At 36.9% G+C, this 15,846-nt stretch overlaps 1 protein-coding gene across 4 annotated transcripts in view; it reads left to right on the plus strand.

The window, feature by feature from the left end:
- Positions 1-15,846, plus strand: part of PCSK5 (proprotein convertase subtilisin/kexin type 5) — a 453,468-nt gene that overhangs the window by 273,344 nt on the left and 164,278 nt on the right. For all 4 annotated transcript variants that reach the window (XM_021065005.1, XM_021064998.1, XM_021065022.1 and 1 more), the window contains exons 13-14: positions 165-301; positions 12,694-12,837. In XM_021065005.1, coding sequence (XP_020920664.1) covers positions 165-301; positions 12,694-12,837 — 281 coding nt within the window. The remainder of the gene's footprint in view (positions 1-164; positions 302-12,693; positions 12,838-15,846) is intronic.

The raw sequence follows: 15,846 nt of genomic DNA on the forward strand, positions 1-15,846 counted from the left end.
TTTGGCCACACCCTCGGCATGTGGAAATTCCCAGGCCAGGGATCGAATCTGCATCGCAGCCAAGGCAATCCCCGGTCCTTAACCCACTGTACCACAAAGGAACTCCTGACCCTCACTGGATTTTAAATAACACACAGAAACAATGTTTTATGGTTCTTTCGCAGGCTTTTTGATCATTCCATGGAAGGATTTAAAAATTGGGAGTTCATGACCATTCATTGCTGGGGGGAGCGAGCTGCCGGTGACTGGATCCTGGAAGTTTACGATACTCCCTCTCAGCTGAGGAACTTCAAGACTCCAGGTGAGCCCTCCCTTCCTAGAATTGGACTTGCTGTTCAGAAAAATGCTGGAGTATATTCTGACCAAGGATGTGTTTCACCTTTATATACCACTTTAATCCTTAATCATGTGATCCTGTGCTTTGAGTTGTCTGCCTGAACTCCAATTGTTGAGATTACCATTAGAAAAGTAATAATCTGGAGTTCCCGTCGTGGTTCAGTGGTTAACGAATCCAACTGGGAAACATGAGGTTGTGGGTTCCATCCCTGGCCTTGCTCAGTGGGTTGAGGATCCAGCATTGCCGTGAGCTGTGGTGTAGGTCACAGACACAGCTCGGATCTGGCATTGCTGTGGCTGTGGTGTAGGCCGGTGGCTACAGCTCCAATTAGACCCCTAGCCTGGAACCTCCATATGCCGAGGGAGCGGCCCTAGACAAGGCAAAAAGACAAAAAAAAAAAAAAAAAAAAAAAGGTAATAATTTAAGGATAAGAACTCAAGAATAGGAGAGTTCCTGTCACGGCTCAGCAGAAACAAATCTGACTAGTATCCATGAGGACGCAGGTTCAGTCCCTGGCCTCGCTCAGTGGGTTAAGGATCTGGCATTGCCATGAACTGTGGTATAGGTTGTAGATGCAGCTCAGATCCTGCGTTGCTGTGGCTGTGGCGTAGGCTGGAGGCTACAGCTCTCATTCAACCCCTATCCTAGGAACCTCCATATGCCATGGGTGTGGCCCTAAAAAAGCAAAAAAAAAAACAACAAACAAAAAACCTCAAGAATAAATATTTAGATATCAGCCCAAGATAAAACATTTCATTGATCGACATTTCAGGATATATGATCCATATTTCTAAACAGCTTCTCTTACTTCCTTTATCAATAAACAAGCCAACCTTGTCCATCTGCATTGGGCTAAACTTCATCGTCATGAGAGGAGACTGGTTTCCTTGGCTATCTTTTTTCTGAGATTACTCTAAATTTAATTTTCAGTGTAGTCAAGACATTGAGCTTGGCCTATGCCAGCTGAACTGGTTACCACTAAAGAAAAAAAACGACAGGCTTCTGCCCTGCATGAGACCAAGGGCTAAGTAAGAGAAAACTTTCTTCATACCTAAAACATGGAAATGAATGATGTTAACAGGGTTCTTTTCAGGTAGTTTCAGCCTCTGCTCCAAACATGGCCTATTTCTCTCTTCTTGCTAACATATGAAACTTTTTCGTAATATAAAATAAGGGAAAATACAAATACAGCATGGGGTGGGAGAGTGAACAATTTTTTTTTTTTTTTTTTTTTTTTGGCAGTAGCCTGCGTTGCCTGTGATGGAGTTCTAGGTAGAATTTGGCACTGTGTCATGGCACTCGGGAACAATGAAAAAGTGACTGGACTGTGCTGCCCTGACCAAAGGGCAGCTCCCAGTTAATCCATCAGCATGGCTCATGTGTCTCAAGAGATCCCAGGGGAAAAAACACTGTCCAAATGCAGCAGTTGTGTACCCCCAGGGGTGCAGCCTAGGGGACAGACATAATGGGTGCATTGTCTGTTGAGAATTTAAACCAGTTTAAAAAGTCATTATTATTACCATTCTAAAGAATGTCAATGGATTGTTGTACAAGTATAAATGTAATAAAGTTCATTGAGTAATTAAAAAAAAGAATGTCGATGGGAGTTCCCTAGTGGTCTAGTGGTTAGGACTTTTTCCCCTCACAAGAATAGACTGCCATCTGGGGGCATACTAATGGTAGACCTGTGGTTTGCAGTGCAAGGATGAGAGGCCATGAATATAAATCTCTCTGCCCTCAAGGAGTTAAGAGTCTGTCCAGAGTTCACTGTGATTATCTGTGTCAAAAACTCTCTGCAGTAGCACAGACCATCTAGAGTTTTCGATTAGCATCATTGGCTTCTGCTTGTACTATTTATTTATTCTTGTAATGACTATTATCATTTTTATTTTTTTTAATTGTTATTTCCCAATACAATTTTTTTCTACTGTACAGCATGGTGACCCAGTTACACATACATGTATACATTGTTTTTTCTCACATTATCATACTCCATCACAAGTGACTAGACATAGTTCCCAGTGCTACACAGCAGGATCTCATTGCTAATCCATTCCAAAGGCAATATTAACAGCAAGCTCCCAATCCACCCTACTCCCTCCCCTTCCCCCTTGGCAACCACAAGTCTATTCTCCAAGTCCATGATTTTCTTTTCTGAGGAAAGGTTCATTTGTGCCATATATTAGATTCCAGATATAAGTGATATCATGTGGTATTTGTCTTTCTCTTTCTGACTTAACTTCACGCAGGATAAGTCTCTAGTTCTATCCATATTGCTGCAAATGGCATTATTTTGTGCTTTTTTATGGCTGAGTAGTAGTCCATTGTGTATATATACCACATCTTCCTAATCCAATCATCTGTCAATGGACATTTGGGTTGTTTCCATGTCTTGGCTATTGTGAATAGTGCTGCACTGAAGATGTGGGTGCATGTGTCTTTTTTAAGGAAAGTTTTATCTGGATATATACACCCAAGAGTGGGATTGCTGGGTCATATGGTAGTTCTATGTATAGATTTCTAAGGTATCTCCATACTGTTCTCCATAGTGGTTGTACCAGCTTACATTCCCACCAGCAGTGCAGGAGGGTTCCCTTTTCTCCACACCCCCTCCAGCATTTATTATATATGGGCTTATTAATGATGGCCATTCTGCCTGGCATGAGGTGGTATCTCATGGTAGTTTTGATTTGCATTTCTCTAATAATCAAGGATGTTGAGCATTGTTTGATGTGCTTGTTGGCCATCTGTATATCTTCCTTGGAGAAATGTCTGTTCAGTTTTTTTGCCAATTTTTCAATTGGGTTGTTGGCTTTTTTGCTGTTGGTTGTATAAGTTCCTTATATATTCTAGAGATTAAGCCCTTGTCCATTGCATCATTTGAACCTATTTTCTCCCATTCTGTAAGTTGTCTTTTTGTTTTCTTTTTGGTTTCCTTTGCTGTGCAAAAGCTTGTCAGTTTGATTAGGTCCCATTGGTTTATTTTTGCTTTTATTTCTGTTGCTTTGGGAGACTGACCTGAGAAAATATTTGTAAGGTTGATGTCAGAGAATGTTTTGCCTATGTTTTCTTCCAGAAGTTTAATGGTGTGTTGTCTTATATTTAAGTCTTTTAACCATTTTGAGTTTATTTTGGTGCATGTGTGAAGGTGTGTTCTAGTTTCATTGATTTGAATGCTGCTGTCCAGGTTTCCCAGTGATACTTGCTGAAAAGACTGTCTTTTTCCCACTTTATTTTATTTTTTTATTTTCCCACTGTATAGCAAGGGGATCAAGTTATCCTTACATGTATACATTACATTTACATTTTTTTTTCCCCACCCTTTGTTCTGTTGCAACATGAGTATCTAGACAAAGTTCTCAATGCTACTCAGCAGGATCTCCTTGTAAATCTATTCTAAGTTGTGTCTGATAAGCCCAAGCTCCCGATCCCTCCCACTCCCTCTCCCTCCCATCAGGCAGCCACAAGTCTTTTCTTCAAGTCCATGATTTTCTTTTCTGAGGAGATGTTCATTTGTGCTGTATATTAGATTCCAGTTATAAGTGATATCATATGGTATTTGTCTTTGTCTTTCTGGCTCATTTCACTAAGTATGAGATTCTCTAGTTCTATCCATGTTGCTGCAAATGGCATTATGTCATTCTTTTTTATGGCTGAGTAGTATTCCATTGTGTATATATACCACATCTTCCGAATCCAAACATCTGTCGATGGACATTTGGGTTGTTTCCATGTCCTGGCTGTTGCGAATAGTGCTGTAATGAACATGAGGGTGCATGTGTCTCTTTTAAGTAGAGTTTTGTCCGGATATATGCCCAAGAGTGGGATTTCTATGTATAGATTTCTAAGGTATCTCCAAACTTTTCTCCATAGTGGCTGTAGCAGTTTACATTCCCACCAACAGTGCAGGAGGGTTCCCTTTTCTCCACACCCCCTCCAGCACTTGTTATTTGTGGATTTATTAATGATGGCCATTCTGACTGGTGTGAGGTGGTATCTTATGGTAGTTTTGATGCAATCGACAAGGGCCTAATCTCTAGAATATATAAACAACTTATACAACCCAACAGCAAAAAAGCCAACCAATCAATGGAAAAATGGGCAAAAGACCTAAATAGACATTTCTCCAAAGAAGATATACAGATGGCCAGCAAACACATGAAAAAATGCTCAACATTGCTGATTATAAGAGAAATGCAAATCAAAACTACCATGAGATACCACCTCTTTTTCCCATTTTATGTTCTTGCCTCCTTTGTCAAAGATTCATTGACCATAGGTATCTGGGTTTATCTCTGGGTTCTCTATTCTGTTCCATTGGTCTGTATGTCTGTTTTGGTACCAATACCACACTGTCTTGATGACTGTGGCTTTGTGATATTGCCTGAAGAGTTATGCCTCCTGCTTGGTTTTTGTTCCTCAGAATTGTTTTGGCAGTTCTGGGTCTTCTGTGGTTCCATATAAATTATCAGATAGTTTGTTCTAGTTCTGTGAGAAATGTCATGGGTAATTTGATAGGGATTGTACTGAATCTGTAGTTTGCTTTGGGTAGTATGGCCATTTTTACAATATTAATTTTTCCAACCCAGGAACATGGAATATCTTTCCATTTCATTGCATCTTCTTTAATTTCCTTGATTAATGTTTTATAGTTCTCGGCATATAAGTCCTCTACCTCCCTTGGTCAGGTATATTCCCAGGTATTTGATTTTTTGGGGGTGCAATTTTGAAAGATTGTATTTTTGTATTCCTTTTCTAATATTTCATTGTTAGTATGCAGAAATGCGACTGATTCCTGACTGTTAATCTTATATCCTGCTACTTTGCTGAATTTGTTGATCAATTCAAATAATTTTTGGGTTGAGTCCTTGGGGTTTTTCCTATATATATAGTATCATGTCATCTGCATACACTGACAGTTTTACCTCTTCTCATCTTATTTGGATGATTTTATTTCTTTTGTTTGTCTGGTTGCTGTGGATAGGACTTCCAGTACTATGTTGAATAACAGTGGTGAGAGTGGACATCCTTGTCTTGTTCCAGCTTTTCTCCATTGAGTATTATATTTGCTGTGGGTCTGTCATAAATGGTTTTTAATTATGTTAAGGTATGTTCCCTCTATACCCACTTGGGTAAGAGTTTTTTGTTTTTTTTTTTTTTTTTTTTTTGTCTTTTTGCCATTTCTTGGACCACTCCCACGGCATATGGAGGTTCCCAGGCTAGGGGTCAAATCAGAGCTGTAGCCACCAGCCTACACCACAGCCACAGCAACACGGGATCCAAGCTGCGTCTGCAACCCACACCACAGCTCACAGCAATGCTGGATCATTAACCCACTGAGCAAGGGCAGGGACCGAACCCACAACCTCATGGTTCCTAGTCGGATTCATTAACCACTGAGCCACGACGGGAACTCCGGGTAAGAGTTTTGATCATGAATTGATATTGGTCTTTGTCAAATGCTTTTTCTGCATCTATTGAGATGATGATGTGGTTTTTTATTGTTTTGTTAATGTGGTGTATGACATTGATTGATTTGCATATGTTGAACCATCCTTGTGCACCTGGCATGAATCCCACCTGGTTGTGGTGTACGATCTTTTTTATATGCTGTTGGATTCGGTTGGCTAAAATTTTGTTGAGAATTTTTGCATCTATATTCATCAAAGATATTGGCTTATAGTATTCTTTTTTGGTGGTATTTTGTCCGGTTTTGGAATTAGGGTGATGGTGGAGTCATAGAATGTCTTTGGGAGTGTTCCTTCTTCTTCAACCTTTTGAAAAAGTGTAAGGAGGATGGGTATAATTCCCCTTTGTATGTTTGGTAGAACTCACCTGTGAAGCCATCTGGTCCTGGACTTTCATTTGTAGGGAGTGTTTTTATGACATAATCAATTTTATTTCTAGTGATCGGTCTATTCAGTTGATCTATTTCTTCTTGATTCAGTTTTGGCAGGGGTTAAGGTACTTAAAAAAAAGGGCAACCACAAATCAAAACCGAACATTACATTCACAAAATCTGAAACGAAAAGTACTCAAGCATAAAATAAATGGAAACCATCCAACCAAAAAAAGAAAAGAAGAGAAACATAGAATCAACTGGAAAACAAGGTTTAAAATGGCAGTAAATACATATCTATCAATAATCACCTTAAATGTCATTTGACTGAATGCTCCAATCAAAAGACACAGGGTGGCAGATTGGATAAAAAGGCAAAAACCTTCAATCTCCTGTCTACAAGAAATTCACCTTAAAGCAAAAGACCATATAGATTGAAAGTGAGGGGATGGGAAAAGATATTTCATGCCAACGGACAAGACAGGAAAGCAGGAGTTGCAATACTCATATCAGACAAAACAGACTTTAAAACAAAGGTCATAAAGAAAGATAAGGAAGGACACTATTTAATGGTTAAAGAATCCATTCAAGAAGAGGATATTACAATCGTCAATATATATGCCCCTGATATAGGAGCACCCAGATACCTCCAACAAATACTAACAGACATAAAAGAAGAAATTGATGGGAACACAATCATAGTAGGAGACTTTTAATACCCCACTCACATCAATGGACAGATCCTCCAGACGGAAAATCAATAAGGCAACAGAGATCCTAAAGGACACAATAGAAAAGTTAGACTTAATTGACATTTTCAGGACTTTACATCCAAAAAAATTAGAATACACATTCTTCTCAAGTGCACATGGAATGTTCTCAGGAATTGATCACATACTGGGGCACAAAGCTAACCTCAACAAATTTGAGTATAGAAATTATTTCAAGTATCTTCTCTGACCATAAGGGCATGAAACTAGAAATCAACCACAGGAAAAGAAATGAGAAAAAACTTTTTACGTGGAGACTAAACAACATGATACTAAAAAACCCATGGGTCAATGAGGAAATCGAGAAGGAAATTAAGAAATACCTCGAGACAAATGATAATGAAGATACAACAGCTCAGAGTCTATGGGATGCGCAAAGGCAGTGCTCAGAGGGAAATTCATAGCAATGCAGGTCTTCTTCAAAAAGAAGAAAAATCTCAAATGGAAAACTTAACCCATCACCTAAATGAATTAGAAAAAGAACAAACAAAACATAAAGTCAGCAGAAGGAAGGAAACTATAAAGATCAAAGAGGCAATCAATAAAATAGAGATTAAAAAAAACAATAGAAAAAATCAATAAAACTAAGAGCTGCTTCTTTGAAAAGGTAAACAAAATTGAGAAAACTCTGGCTGGATTCACCAAGAAGAGGAGAGAAAAAACCCAAATAAACAAAATAAGAAATGAAAAAGGAGAAGTCACAACTGATACTACAGAAATACAAAAAAACCATGAGAGAATACTATTAACAATTGTATGCCAACAAATTTGTTTGTATTATTTAAATGTTGGCATTTAACCCTATCTATCTCGAGTCATCTTAGCAATGTTCTTTTGTGCCAGGAGAGAGATACCCTAACAATATCCGGCATGGGGTCAGGACGCTATAATAGAAAAGCATGGTCTCTGGATATCCTTTCTTCAACCAAGCTTTTAGTTCAAGATTAGACACAATTTGGAGTTCCCACCATGGCTCAGTGGTTAGCAAACCCAGTCAGTATCCTTAAGGACGCAGGTTTGATCCCTGGCCTCCCTTGGTGGGTTAAGAATCCGGCATTGCTGTGGCTGTACAGTAGGCTGGCAGCTACAGCTCTGATTCGACCCCTAGCCTAGGGAACATCCATATTCAGGGGGTGCAGTCCTAAAAAGACAAAAAACATAAAAATAAAAATATTAGACCCAATTTGAAAAGTCTCTTTCATTTTTTTCTCTGTGTTTCTACCATTGTTCCTAGGGTATACAGTCCTCTAATTAATGAGGCATTTCTTTATTTAGCTACTAGAAAGTCAGTTGGAGACATAGGATCTTCTAGTCCAATTAAATGGTAGAATCATTCCTAAGTATAGAAGTCTCTGGGGTCAAACTGCATTTATATTTGTGTATTATTTCTTCCTATTTGTTTACTATTTAAATACATACAAAGGATTTTTGGAGAGTTTATTGTTTTTGTTTCATTGCATATTAAGTCTGTCTTAGGTTTCTGTCTTGTGCAGATTGCCATTTAAGGAAGGGTTAACCACTAGGATGCATTTTTCTCCTAATGCATTTATTTAAACTGTTGTTTCTTAGAAAGATGTGGCAGTATCAACTGCAAGATCTCCCACAGAATTTAGCAAATGGAAAGAAAAAAAAAAGTGAATTTGCCAAATATGGTAGCATGTGATATAAATTGTGGCAGAGATTCTAAGTAAATAAAAGTACATAATAAGTGGAAAATAAAGCGATAACTTGCCCTGTAAGTTATGATGTTCTTGAGAAATGGCACAAAGGCAAATAATCAGTTATGAGTCAGCACATTCTTCAGAGCACTTACAAAGGTAAACTTTTACATCCAAAATGATCTTAAGTAAAATGAACTAGGTTTTAAAGTGACTGATGGATTGGATTCCCATAGTGTCCTTGTATTATATGCTCCATTTGTACACCTGAGAGGTGCCATAAGGAAAAATAGGTTCTCTTTCGAATTACCTAAAGGCGGTCAGACAGGTTATTTATTTCAGGTAGTCATTCACTTCTTGACACTACTTAATGTCTACCCCTTGAAATTCTGAGACTGTGAACAGCACCTTAAATACAAATAGCATAGTCATTAACAAGTGAGTCCAAAGAAAACCTGGCAGAGGGCAAACCACATCTTAACCAGTGTGCTGGCCCAGTGCAAAAGTCAGAAAACAATGAATGTGGTCCAGAATGTGTTCATTTTTAGACTTCAAATTCCTAAACTCCTACAAATGAACAAGAAGCCAGAATTATATAATAATTTAAGAATGCAAGATTTGGATATAGCACTTTTTTTTTTCCCCATTTTTGGCTGTTCCCACAGCATATGAAGTTCCCAGGCCAGGAGTCAGATCTGAGCCACAGTTGCAACCTATGCTGCAGATGCTACAACGCCAGATCCTTTAACTCACTGTGCAGAGCCGAGGATCAAACTTACATCCTGGCACTGCAGAGATGCTGCTGATAGCATTGCTCCATAGCGGGAACTCTTGGATATAGTATTTTTAGTTGATAATTGACATATTAGTTTTAAGTGTACAATCTAATAATTTCTTATTTGTATATATTTTGAAATGATCATCGCAATATGTCTGGTTAACATTCATCATCTCACATAGTTACAAAATGTTTTCTCGTGATGATAATATTTAAATTCTACTCTTAGCAACTCTCAAATATATATTTATTCAGCATGCTGTACATTACATCCCCAGGACTTAAATGTTTTTAAACTGGAAGTTGGTACCTTTTGACCCCCTTCAACTACTTTACCCTCTCCTACCTACCCCCTGCCTCTGGCAACTGCCAATCTGTTTTGTGTATCTATGAGCTCAGTCTTTCAATTTTTTATCTCTTTTTTTTTTTTTTAAAGATCCCACATATGGGTGAGATCATATGGGTCTCTCTCTATATGACTTACTTCACATAGCAGAATGCCCTCAAGGTCCATCCATGTGTTCACAAATAGCAAGATTCCCCCTTTTTATGACCAAGTAATATTTATACATTTATATAAGTATACACATATACATATATATACATACACATGCCTTTTTATATGTGTATATATCTATATACAGACATTACACAAATATATATCATACTTTTTTTTTTTTGCTTTTTTTAGGGCCGCAGGTGTGTCATATGTAAATTCCCTGGCTAGTGGTTGAATCTGAGATACAGCTGCTGGCCTATGCCACAGCCATAGGAACACGGGATCTGAGTTATACCTGTGACCTACACCATAGATCGAGGAAACACCAGATCCTTAATCCACTGAGCAAGGCCTTGGATCGAGCCCACATCCACATGGATACTAATTGGGCTCATTACCATTGAGCCACAATGGGAACGTCCATATTTTCTTCATCCATCCATCCATCCATCACTGGACATTTTCATTGCTTCCTTGTTTGGGATACTATAAATAATGCTGCAGTGAACATAGGTCTGCATTTAACTTTTAGAGTTACTGTTTTCAGTTTTTTCAGATAAATACCTAAAAGTGGAATTGCAGGCTCGTATGGGAGTTCTAGTTTTAATTTTTTAAGTAAACTTAATACTGCACCAATTTACATTTCCACCAACAGTGCACAAGTGTTCCCCTTTCTCCACATCCTAATATTTGTTATTTCATATCTTTTTGATAATGGCCATTCTAACAGGTGTGAAATGAGATCTCATTGTAGTTTTGATTTACATTTCCCTGATGGTAGTATTGAGCACCTTTTCATATTGGCCATCTGTATGTATTCCTTGGGAAAACGTCTACTTATATCCTCTGCCCATGTTTTCATCAGAGTGTTTTTCTATTATTGAGTTGTGTGAGGTCTTTATATATTTTAGATATTAACCCTTTGTCAGATATATGATTTGTAAATATTTTCCATAGGTTACTTTTTCATTTAGTTGATGGTATCTTTTGCTGTGCAGAAGCTCTGTAGTTTGTTTATTTCTGCATTTATTCCCTTTTCTTTTGTTATCAAATACAAAAATCATTCCCAAGATCATTGTCAAGGAGTTTGCCACCTATGTTTTCCTCTGGAAGTTTTATCCTCGCAGGTCTTAGATTAAGCCATTATGAGTTAGTTTTTGTGCATGATGTTAGATCATGGTTCAGTTTTTCTAACACCATTTGTGGAAGACTACCTTTTCCCCACTGTGTGCTCTTGGCTCCTTTGTCATAAACTAATTGGCCATATCTGTAAGGATTTATTTCTAGGTTCTCTATTCTGTTATATTCATTAATGTGACTTTTTTTATGCCAGTACTATGATGTTTCAGTTATTATAGCTTTGTAGTATGGTTTGAAACCAGGCTGCATACCCTCTAGCTTTGTTATTCTCTCTCTAGATTGCTTTGGCTATTGGGAATCTCACGGCTATAAAAATTTTAGGATTGTTCTGTTTCTGTGAAAAATTCCTTTTGAATTTTCCTAAGGATTGAATTGAATCTATAGATTGCTCTGGGTAGTGTGGACATTTTCACAATTTTCTTCCAATTCATGAGCATGGAATATCTTTCCATTTATTTGTGTCTTCAATTTATTTTATCAATTTCTTATAGTTTTCAGTGTATATGTCTCTCACCTTCCTGGTTAAATTTATTCCTATGCATTTTATTATTTTGATGCAATTGTAAATAGGACTCTTAATTTCTCTGATGGTTCATCATTAGTGTTAAAAAATGCAGATTTTTGCATATTGATTTTGTATCGTGATACTTTATTGCATTTGTTGCTTAGTTCTAAGTTTTTTGGCTGTGTCTTCAGGGCTTTCTATATATAAAATATGCCATCTGAAAATGCTAATAGTTTTACTTCTTACTAATTTGGGTGCCTTTTATTTTTGTCTATATCCTTGTTCCTGATCTTTATTATGTTGACGTATGTTCCTTCTGTAGCTACTTTTTTGAGAGTCTTTATCATGTATGGATGTTGAATTTTGTCAATACTTTTTTGCATCTAGTAAGATGATTTTATTTTTTTGCTCTGAGGAATCACACTGATTAGCAGATGTTGAAACATCCTTTCATCTTTGGAATAAATCCCTTTTGATCATAATGTATGCTACTTTTAATGTATTGTTGTATTCAGTTTGCTAATATTTGTCATGGATTTTTTACATCCATGTTTATCAGGGATTTTTCTTTTGGCATCCTTGTCTGGTTTTGACGTCAGGGTAATGCTGGCCTCATGAAATAGCCAAATCCATCTAATGGCTGTCATTGGACAGCACAGGTCTACAGGATAATATAGCGATATAGTCTTAAGACTGAATGCCTAACTCCGGAATCAGGCAGAAGAAATTCCTTGTTTTAATCTTTTTATTGATAAATTCAGGTAATGCCAAACACTTTTTCAATTTAAATAAGACCTTGAGACCTAGAAAAACAAAGCCCTTTGTAAAATTCTGAAATTCTCTTAAATATTCATCATTTGAAATTCAGCCCTTGATCCAGCAATCTGAGATGTGTTTCTCTCTCACACACACACACATACAAAAATGCTGATTTTAAGGTGTATCTTGTAGTTGGTGCTTAAAAATAGGTGGTATGTGAATTATTTAATAGTTAACTCTGCAAGCAGTGGAAAATGCATTTGTAGCCTTTGTATCAGATGACATGATCCATACAAATCTGTTTCCCACAGTTTCTTCTACTTTTGCTTTTTATGATAAGGAATTAAATTATAAAGGAAAAGAGATGGAATGTTTGGTTGTGACATGCTTTCATCATTGTTTCCCAAGGTAAATTGAAAGAATGGTCATTGGTCCTCTATGGCACCTCCGTGCAGCCATACTCACCCACCAATGAGTTTCCTAAAGTGGAACGTGTCCGGTATAGCCGAGTTGAAGATCCCACTGATGACTATGGGACAGAGGATTATGCAGGTGAGCTGGCTTCCAACTGTGGAGGCAGACTGAGGACAGAAAGTTCATGCATCATTCTTCCATCCAGAGATGACCTTCTACCCATACTCAGATATATTGTATTCCATCTTTCTTTCTATCCCTTAAATATTTGTATGTGTATATTCATGAATTCAAATATTCCTGGTTTTTTTTCTTTAAAGCTAAAATCACACCATAGAGTAATTATATCCTTTTTTGTCCATTAAAGGTATTATTAAGAGCACATTTCCCTGTTGTCAAATATCTATACAACACATACTTAAAATACAGCAAAATAGTCCCTCCTCTGATTGAACTATAATATATTTAGTCCATAATCTGGGATGTATTGTTGGCTTAGCGCTTTATACTATTTTAAATAAGGTTTCAGTGAATGTCATCATCAGTCTTAGAGTACATATTTAATTATTTCTGGAAAATAGGGTTTGATCCTAAGAATTACTGCATCAACGGGAATCATCAGTTTTAGGTCTTGGACGTAGTTTGGCATATTGCTTTCCAGACAAGATGTACCAGTCTACACTGTGACCAGCTGTGTGTTTACTGCACTCATTCCTGCCAGCATTGACTGGAAAGGAAAAAGTGAAAAATAATAATAATAAAGAACAGAGCATGTTTACATTTTTATATCTTTGATTGCTAGTAAATCTAAAACTTTTCTTCCATTGTAGTTCTCCGAAGTAAATACAACTGTCTTTTACCCACTTTTCTATTCACAGTGACAGCAATTTTCTTATTTATAACAATTCTTTTGTATGTTATTTACTCTCACATTGTCTTGTATTTGCTGAAAAAATGTTTCTCTTTTATCATTTGCTTCCAAAATGTCCTCTTTGTTTTGGGTTGTTGTTTTGACAGAAAAAAGAAATTGGATAACAGTTTCAGATAACATTTGTAGTTTTAACGGAATGTTTATTCTTACGGTCTCTTTTACATTTAGCCCTTCATCAAGACTTTATTTTGGTTTGTAATATGTAATGTGAAGTTCTGTCTATATGTTCCAGATAGACTAATAGCAGTGATTGAGTTATTACCCTACTTTCCCCTTCTAGTCTGGAATGTTTCTTTATAGCAATATAGTAACTTCTTAAACCAGCATCTCTTCTGTTACCACCTTTTCTGATTTATCAATCTAATAATTCTTAATCCAGTAGCACCCACAATCTATTTTAATATCTGTTTAACATCTGTATCTTGTTCTCAGAACAATTCTTAAGTCTCCCTTTTAAAGTCTTATTGGAATTTGGTTTGAATTTACATGCAATTTCATGGGAAGAATTGTTTTTACAATATGCAGTCTTTCCACCCAACACATAGACCTTGTCCCATTTTACTGAAATCTTTTAATTTTATGTAATGTTATTCTCATTAGTATTATTTCTAGATATTATGGGTCCTATTGCTACTGTAATGGAAAATATCCTTTATTGTCTTACTTTATGCTGGTATCTAGGATACCTATTGGCTGATGTGTGTTTTATCTTACATCTGGCCCTTTTGCTTAATTTTATTAATTTATATGTTTTAGTGGATTAGGGGGGAAGTTTAGGCATTGTAGCCATATCATCTGCAAATTATTTTTTTCTCCTTCCCAGTGTATTTCTGATTCCTATCCTGTTGCATTGGCTACCACTTCCAAGCAGCATTCAATCCTTCTAGGATACGATATATAACAGTGAACAAAGAGCTTCTCCTAATCGAAGACTGATTGTAAATAGCAGTTTAATGTACCTTTAGACAATAACTATTGTCTTCCTGCATCTCGACTCTGTGAGATTCTTTCTCGTGAATCACTTTAACAGAGAATTTTAAACAGGTAGTATCCCAGTGTCAACAATAAGCTTAGGTAATTCAGAGCAATTGTGCTAACCAGATACAGATTGTGTTCAATTTTTGTCTTATTTTGCTTTGAGCTTGTAAAATTACTTTTCATGTTATGACTAGCAAATCACTTTGTCTTCTCCTGTAGGAGAAAATATATCCAGAAACATAAATGGAGCATCATAGTAACCTATTACTATGTGCCTTCTGGTATGTTTCCCATTCAACTTTTGGTAATGTTAACATTATGAACATTTATACATCTTTGTGGTTTTTCTCACATTTCCAAAATGTCCACATTGGCAGTTGTGAAAGAACAAAGACAATTATTTCATTATTACCCAGCAACCTAAAATGCTAAACTGCATCTGGGATAGTTTAACATTATGAAAGAAACAACGCAGCCTGTGAACTTGCCATACAGAGCCCTTTGGCACATATCAAGAATAAATGGCTTAGGGTTTTGTTTTTTTTTTTAATTGTAGAAATCATCTGGTGAAAATTTAGGGCCACCCATGATCCCTTTTCTTTGGAGGTGTGATTTTCACCTTCATTAAGAAGTCATCCTGTCTAAAGGCACAGATGGCGTTATCATAACCAGATCCCTGTACTGTTTCATCGAATTCCAGAGACCTTGGGACCCACAGCTGGCTGAACTTCAACCCTTACACAGTAGAGATGCTCTCTCCTCATGTTCCAGAGTAGTTGGCTAAAATGCCCCAACTCGTACAAGCTGTAGAATTTAGAGATAAATTTTAAGGCTTTTGGGAAAAGAGATAAACAGTGCTGTAAAATGACTCTTAGGACTAATCAGAAATATATTTCAAGTCTGCAGTATTTGCAAGGGACTCATTTTCCATTCAGATTAAAAGGTTGTGATTACTTAGACGTGGACTAAGAAACAGGACCTCTGTTGACCCCAACTCTCCTAGCCAACTGATACTGGACTCTTAGTCTGTTTTCATCTGTAAAATGAGGGGGTATGATACTAGATTTTTCTCTAAGTCACTCCTCCCTACTTCTACCGTTTTATGTTTTGATTCAGTCAGTCTAGAACATAGTCATTCCCAAAATGATTAAAGGAGGCCATGTTTCAACAGTAAGTCCTTTTGATTAAAAGAAGTATATAGTTCAAGACATTTCTGATACCCTTGACTTACTTTTTTA

Source organism: Sus scrofa, chromosome 1 (genome assembly GCF_000003025.6).
Source record: "Sus scrofa isolate TJ Tabasco breed Duroc chromosome 1, Sscrofa11.1, whole genome shotgun sequence".
NCBI classification, from domain to species: Eukaryota; Metazoa; Chordata; class Mammalia; order Artiodactyla; family Suidae; genus Sus; species Sus scrofa.